The sequence below is a fragment of the Coffea arabica genome, chromosome 1e (assembly GCF_036785885.1).
Source record: "Coffea arabica cultivar ET-39 chromosome 1e, Coffea Arabica ET-39 HiFi, whole genome shotgun sequence".
In the NCBI taxonomy this organism is placed as follows: Eukaryota; Viridiplantae; Streptophyta; class Magnoliopsida; order Gentianales; family Rubiaceae; genus Coffea; species Coffea arabica.
In genome coordinates this window covers 55850173-55858015 of record NC_092311.1, presented here as the reverse complement: position 1 = coordinate 55858015, position 7843 = coordinate 55850173, and the positions used below count along the sequence as shown (strand labels likewise).

Below are 7843 nucleotides of genomic sequence, written 5' to 3'. Positions count from 1 at the left end.
GTTATTATTGAAACCTAGAGGTAATAGTGATAGTTTTACAGTTTTATTGACGAAAAATTGAAAAAAAAAAGGAATAAGAAGGAAAAGAAATGAAAAAATAATTTTAAAACTCACTCTAAGTATAAGCATTCAGAATTTCATTAAAATATTTAAGGGTAAAATTATCAGTTTAAATAATAAGGGAGGTATGTATATTTTTTAAACTTTAAAGGAGCTCAGTGAAATTATCAGAAACCTCAGGGGAGGTTTCTGTAATTATCCCGCGCATGATTGGAGCTTTTTGTTATGGGGATTCTTAAGACCGGGTTATGATGAAAAAGGAAGGAGCATGGTGTGGCTGAAGGACATCTTGCGGGTTGCTAATGGATTATCTTTGGTGGCGAAGGAGGCCCTTGGTGATGTTCTGCGCCAAAGCCAAGGGGAAGGAGGAGAAGTAGGGAATAAATTGCTGCAATCCCTAGTCAAGAAAACTATTTTCTCCGCTACCGACCTAACCGGACTTACCAAGGGCAAGATTCGCCCGGTGTCCGTAACCACTACTAGCAACAATATCAATAACAGTGATGATACCAGGGGACAGCCCGGAAGCGTTGGCGGCGAGCCACTGCGGCGGCTCCCGCAATCAGATTCGATTCGACACGTTTCATGCATTTCTGATGATAATGAGGCCCTCATCACTGCGCCCTCCAACTCCGGAGGCAGCGCTGGAAAAATCCCTTCAGATTTGAAGGCAGAGGATCCTACTGCGGCGGCTGCTCCTCCCCCTCCCCCTCTTGGTGCTGGCACAAACCGGGATGGCGATGTGGTTTCGCCAACGCAAACCCCGACTCCACCGCTGTCTGGGAAAAAGCCGAGAAAACCCAGAGAGAGGAGAGTTCCCTCCACCCCTTTCTCCAGAGCCCTCGGGTCAGTCTTCCCTCTCGGCTTTATGTTCACTCTCTCTCTCCCTCTCTTTTTAATCTTTTCCAGGGCTCCGATTTAATAGTGGTTCTAATTTCTAATTGGGATGATAATGAAACCATAACACTGGAAATTGGAATGGAAGATAGTCTCGTTTCTCACTTTGCTTCACGGCTCCTGCGCATTTATTTTGGCTCCTGGTTTTCAGTAAGTAAATGTCTAGTTTATTACTGTTGAAGGTTTGCTGGCCTAGGAGCAGGTCTTGCTTGGGGAACATTTCAGGAATCTGCCAAAAGGCTTGTTTTTGGTAATCCAAACTTGCAAGAGAAACAATCTGTCGTTTCGCCATTCTTATCTGAGAAAAATGCAGAACGTTTGGCTCTTGCACTGTGCAGAATGCGTGGGGCAGCCCTCAAACTAGGCCAGATGCTTAGTATACAAGATGAATCCCTTGTACCTGCTCCGGTAAATGCTTTAACTGATTCATTTTGCTTCACCACGTTCAATTTTTGTAATAGGAGAAACAAAGATAAATAACTTTGGATTGTCAATCAGCTGTTTGACCCTGCTGCTTGCATAGCGCCAAAGGAATGGATTTTTCTTCCAGATGATAGTTTTGTGGAATGGAATTATCAATGGACTTCTGAATTTCAGGAATTTGAACAGTTTGATAGAAACCTCAGGAATTCAATCCTACTTTTCTTTTTTTGGTGCAATAAGATTGTGCGAAATGATTTTGGCAAAATTTGATTGAAATTGTTATAATTACCAAGAAAAACTCTGGAAAATTCAACTTGCTCTCGGCTTTTTGCTTAGATTGAATAAGAACCAGGTTTTGCTTCATAGATACGTAGTGTTTGAACTACTATGTGAACTTTTGTGCTGATTTCTTCTCACAACTCAGTTTTATCCAACATTTAGAGGCACCAGATTGTCTGGGTTCCAACTTCTAGCTATCAGTATTGGAGCTTAGTTATATACACAACATAATATTTATCCGGGGATACAAAAAATTTGAGGTTCTCTGGTAAAAAAAAAATTTGAGAATTGGATTGGAGTCTTTAATATTATGAAAAGCTGTTGAAATTAGCCATATTACCTCATTCTAGTTTTAATGGTTGCTTCGGCATTAGTTGTTGAAGTACTTACACGATGGAGTACACATTCTCTTTGGAAAAATAATTCTTTCTGTAACTGAACTAAATATTGTCCATTACATATATCTTGCATAAAGAACAAATATTCTGAATTTAGTAGTTTTGTTTGAAAGGCAGAAGTTTCTCACATCTTGTAGATCTTGGCTGCTTTGGAGATGGTCCGTCAAGGTGCTGATGTGATGCCAAGGAGCCAGCTTAATCAAGTTTTGGATGCTGAATTAGGGCCTAATTGGTCATCTAAGTTGATCAATTTTGATTATGAGCCAATGGCTGCTGCAAGTATTGGACAGGTGATGCAAGTGACACCTGGAATTTGTGGTTTTATCAATTACCTTTAATTTTTTACTTATGTTGATTGTGCTTTTGCATGAGTTAGACCATCTTTCTGTGAAGAGTTATTCATGTAGTATCATGCATAGAGAACAAGAGTTATTAATGCAGTGTTTGTTGATGTTCCTATGACTGGTTAAAGTATCCTTTCATGTGTTATGGTGTGAAAAGGTGTTAGTCACTTATTGTCAAGGTTAGGGTTCGATATTGAGGGTTTATCTATTTCTTCCTGCAGTGGTTCTGCAACTCAGTGATATTTTGAGAATTCATTACTCAATAATCTTTTAAAGATGACTATTTTTGGATCTAGTTTTCCTCTTCTTTTTCTTTTTTTTGTGCTGGATTCTCTCCCTTGTTCTGTCCTCCTCTCTCTTTTTCTTGCTGAAACTTGTATTAGCTTGTACTAGTGTTTATCTTTCATTTGCTTTTGTGCTTAGAACCTTTGGAGGGAGAGACATTATTAAGTGTGGTAATGTTTTGGTCGTTACAGTTTTCTGCTTTGGATGTAGTGTTCCATCTTAGCGGAGTTGTAACTTTTGTTCACATTGATATGATTTTTCTTGCCTTTTCTTCCTGAATTTTTTATATTTTATAACAATGATCTAATTCATTTCATACAAAAGAGATTAGATATTTTTCTCTTGCAATATGTGTTGGGTTGAAGAATGCCCTTTTTCTAGTCATGATGCAGCTCTGATCCATATCTGCAATTCACCTTTAGGTACATCGCGCCATTACTGAAGAAGGGTTGGAGGTTGCAATGAAAATACAGTACCCTGGAGTTGCAGACAGTATTGAGAGTGACATTGAGAATGTCAAGTTGTTACTCAATTATACAAATCTTATTCCAGAAAGATTGTATCTTGATAATGCTATGCAGGTAAGCCATTTGCTGATGCTTGGAAGTAGTGTAATGTGGATAATGCTGCATCATATGTCATTATTTAAACAGGGGCCCTATTGCAGGAAATTGTGCTTGGTTGGAAATTGTCCATTTTCTACCATAAAGTGTTTATGCTTTTGACTTTTAATAGGAGCTTCTATCAAATTCTTTTTCGTTGCTTGCTGACTGATTTTTTTCTGCTGCTGGCTGGATCATGCTTTCATTAATTGCTGCTAATTGGATTCTGGGTCAACATAAGGCTACCCTGTTGTAGACATATGTAGAATGCCAGTGAAAGTTTGTAACTATTGGCATTAGAGTAATTGTTTGTTGGTTGTTTGTAGTTGTTCAAGTTTGACCTGGGCCCATCTTGTTTGATGTTTACATTGTTGAAGTTTTAGACCTAAGTATTTCAAACTGCTCTCTTAAAATGTTGCTTTTAATATCCAATTTTCTATTGATTATAAGTACTCATAGGTGCCATATCTGGTCATTTTATTCCACTTATCCTGGTCTTCTTGATTGTTTTAGGAAATACACGGAATTTGAAAAAGCTATTGCACTTCCTCTATCTATCTTTCGGTATCTAAATAGGGTCTGAAATATTCTGATTTAATATTTTGAACTAATGTAACTGGAGAAGCTGATATAAGATTTTTGATAAGTAAAGAAGTAAATATGACTGGGTCTGCCTGGAAACAATAACAGGTAGCAAAAGATGAACTTTCTCGAGAATGCAATTACGAACTGGAGGCAGAAAACCAGAAAAGATTTCGTCATCTGCTTTCGGACGCACAAGGGTTTTATGTTCCCCTGGTCGTGGATGATTTGTCAAGCAGAAGAGTTCTTACTACTGAACTTGTTAGTGGTAATTAAGGCACATATTTTCTCTCATATGTTGTATAAGTATGTGATGAGTTTTCAAGCTTTCAAACAGAATCTAGAATTTTGTCTCTTTTGGCTTTAGATTCATTGCAATCAAATCTGTTTCCCTGTTGTATAATATCTTGATATAGTCCATTGTAAAATTCTTTACCTACATAAGTACGATGAATTCCCTAAAAAAAATGATTGATGATATTGATCATGAAAATTTTTTGTTCCAGGAATTCCAATCGACAAGGTGGCATTATTAGACCAAGAGACTCGAAATTATGTTGGAAAGAAGTTGCTTGAACTTACTTTGACGGAGTTATTTTTCTTTCGATTCATGCAGGCATGTCTTGTGTGCAGTTATTATGTTGTCCTTATAACGAGATTCTTTATATTTTGAGAACATGAAGAGGTTCTTAGCTTCGTTGCACAAGTAGCTGCTTAGAGTTTTAAGCCTGCAAAACAAGTTGATGTATTCAAATTATATTTGGAAATTTACCTACTTAATGATCAAATACCAGTACTGAAAAGTCGTTGAAAGGGAAATATACTGTGTAAGTTGCTATTTGGGACAGTTACTAGGGAAATAATTTTTGCAATGAGTAGGAAATCATGGATTTCTTAAGTGGGAAAGTTTGAGAACTTTTAATATGACATATGTATAACCCGAAATTTTCTTACTGGGATGATGGTCAAATTTGCTAGTGCCCAATTGTCTGGACAATAGGTTAAAAAAGAATCTGTTCAGCTTCTACAAAACAGGAAACTGGCTACAGTTTCACGTATCACCAAAACTTTGAGCTGGTCTAGTGGAATCAAATTAGTTGTGTATTATACTATTGCTATAGGCGCACTTCATGTGTGTTCAAATATAGAAAATTGCTTTGAGAAAAAGAAAGAAGGAGAAGATAAAATGTAAAAGGAAGAGGGGAAGTTTTTGAAGTTAGGAATTTGGGGTTTATTTGTTTAGTTTTGCCGTTGTAGTGGTGTTAGAATACTGCAGTAGTTTTGGTGAATCATTAGATGTACACTTTTGGATGGAGTAGTGTGAAACATTGGCAGTTGGTTAGGATACAATTAGGTAGAATGAAAGTTCCGACGTTGGTAAAAGTGTAGATGGGGAAGTTACAGATAAACATGTTTTTTTTAAATTTATTTAATTAGTTGGTCCCATTTACCCTTTGTAGTAAGCGTGAACAGGTAAAAGATGACAAAAAACGTAACACTGACAATTCCTTTCACACTTTATATATAGTAAGATATTGTTTAATTAGGTAGAAGTGTAGATGCTTTAAATACTTTATGTTAGATGACTTAGAAAGGGGTTAAAGCTTGAGCACTTGCATTGAGATTCAACTGTTATTACAACAGCATTGTGTCTTCATGGGAAATATGACCAAAGTTGCTCCCCAATTATGTTCTTAACTAACAAAACCTTGTGTTGCTCGAGATTGATGTCCTTAACTAACAAAAGATTGCCTTCTAACTTGCACCAGTGAACAAAAATTGCCTAATTAATATAGTCCCATTGTCTTCTTAGGAAAACTGGGATGGAGGAATTACACTTTGAAAAGCTTATAGAACAAGAATAGTGAGAAGCCTTTTCATTTTTTAGAATTTTCTTGAATGGTTTGGGACATGAAGTTATGAGATGCCTCGCACCTGCAAATTCTGAATATGGATATGATGTGTAAATGGTTGTGAATTGGGGTGGGTATACTCATGTATTGGTCTTAAGACATCATATTTTGATGGACATTCTTTGGTTGGTTATAGCATATGGTTCTAGGATTTGGTCGCAGAAAAATTAAGATATCCAAGTACGATATTCTTTAAGTGAAGTTTATACCCGCTGATAAGCATAAAGCATTTTAATGCATTTCTTATGATTTGGGAAAAGAATAATGATTCTTGTTTGGGGTGACTTCTATAAATTCCTTTTTTCAGCATTCTTTTGATATTCTTGTATTAATATTAAATAAAGTTGACCCGTCTCTTCAGTTCCTTATGAGCACTTCTAGCTTTTCTGCTAAGTTAGTCACATAGTCAAAGATTTTTCTTGGTTTTCACCGAAACCCATACTTAATTATGAGCTTAGAATTGCTTTCACTTCCTCCTAGGACTTCTGAGTTCATGATGAGTCATCCCTATACCTGAAATTTTCTCCTAAGGTTTCAACTTTTGGTGCTACATGGAATCTGACTTCAAGGGACTATAATTGTGGAACTTGGTCTTGTGGGGTAAGTTGCCTCTAGTATGCTGGGTTAGCCCTCTAAAACTGGTTTTTGGCATGTTAAGACTAGCATACTGCGATTACATCCTGATACACTCTTCCCCTAACTTTGCTCCCCTTGTCCATGTCAAGAGGTTTGTTATCATTCATACTAGCTCTCCCCATTATAAGAGTTTGTATTGAATAGCAAACTTCTAGCTCAATTACTTAGTAAAAAAAAAAAAAAAACCACTCAACCCCCCAGAAGAAGAGAGAAAATAGAAGAAAAAAGAAACACCAATTACCTCTTACACGCTTGTGATTGTCTGTCAGTTTTTCTCTTGACATTGTATTTTGGTTCTGTTTAATGCAGACTGATCCCAACTGGAGCAATTTTTTATACGATGAATCTGCAAAATGCATCAATCTTATTGATTTCGGAGCAGCTCGGGACTACCCTAAAAGTTTTGTCGATGACTATTTGAGGATGGTAATTGGTTTTGCTTTTGCAGTATCCCCAAGCTTATGCTTAAGCTGTGTCTCCATTGGTTTTTGATCATGTTAGCCTTTATCTTGTGAGCATTCATAGAACATGACATGATTTATATTTTCTCAAATTTGCGGAATTCTTTTCCACACTCCGAGTAACCTATTTGGGATTATGATATTTGCTAATGCATTGTTATTCCTGGAGAAAATTAATCCGCTTGTCTGTCCTTGTCCTTGTTTGGCTGAATCCTTCTTGTAGAATTTATAATTCTACTATTCTATGCGATCAAATCTTGATCTTTTCTCTGGTGTTATAACCTCGTTCTTTCGCTTCGTGTGATCATATTCATGATTCAATCATGTCTGAATCAGGTCCTTGCCTGTGCCAACAGTGACCGAGAAGCCGTAGTTGAGATGTCCCATAGACTTGGATTTCTCACGGGGAAGGAATCCGACATAATGCTGGAAGCTCATGTTCAGGCTGGCTTCATAGTAGGACTGCCTTTTGCTAAGCCTGGGGGTTATGACTTCCGCTCTGCCAATATTACTAAAAGTATTTCAAATCTTGGAGCTACAATGTTGAGACACAGGCTGACACCACCTCCTCAGGAGGCTTACAGTCTTCACCGGAAGCTTTCAGGTGCTTTTCTTGCGTGCATTAAACTCGGGGCTGTTGTGCCCTGCAGGCAACTACTACTCGAAGTGTATGAAAACTATCACTTTGGGAATCATAGTGATGAAACCTTTGCTATTGGTTCAGTGCCAAGGTAGGAAGGTGGTAACTTTGATACCATTTGATTCATTTATATTGAGATGTTTAGTTCCAACAGATTCTGTTGAAATGTCAAATTCCGAAGGAATACAGGCAATCAAATACTGATATGTTTTATTACTTTCTAGCATTTGCATTCATGGTGGATCTTGCAAATATGTTGTCTTTTTGCTTTTAGATTTTGTTTTACTGGCTTTTTTTTAGCAAATGGGACACAAGAATGGGTG

General features: G+C 37.2%; 1 protein-coding gene across 2 annotated transcripts; it reads left to right on the top strand.

Moving 5' to 3' along the window:
* Positions 1-294: 294 nt before the first annotated feature.
* Positions 295-7736, top strand: LOC113743691 (protein ABC transporter 1, mitochondrial-like). 2 transcript variants are annotated; one of them, XM_072066507.1, is made up of 9 exons: positions 295-906; positions 1140-1365; positions 2195-2347; positions 3109-3267; positions 3979-4138; positions 4377-4486; positions 6315-6383; positions 6729-6845; positions 7217-7736. In XM_072066507.1, the coding sequence occupies exons 1-9, from the start codon at positions 329-331 to the stop codon at positions 7613-7615; spliced, it is 1971 nt and encodes a 656-aa protein (XP_071922608.1). In that variant the 5' UTR covers positions 295-328; the 3' UTR covers positions 7616-7736. The 2 variants fall into 2 exon arrangements, with proteins under 2 accessions (XP_071922608.1, XP_071922611.1); XM_072066510.1 differs by lacking the exon at positions 6315-6383.
* Positions 7737-7843: the final 107 nt, after the last annotated feature.

What these genes read in the sequence shown, in the direction of transcription:
- LOC113743691 (XM_072066507.1), top strand. Translation starts at nt 329, where the DNA reads ATGGTGTGGCTGAAGGACATCTTGCGGGTTGCTAATGGATTATCTTTG. An exon ending in AATCCCTTGTACCTGCTCCG is followed by an intron (nt 1,366 to 2,194) that starts GTAAATGCTTTA and finishes CACATCTTGTAG; the next exon opens with ATCTTGGCTGCTTTGGAGAT. An exon ending in GTGGAACTTGGTCTTGTGGG is followed by an intron (nt 6,384 to 6,728) that starts GTAAGTTGCCTC and finishes TGTTTAATGCAG; the next exon opens with ACTGATCCCAACTGGAGCAA.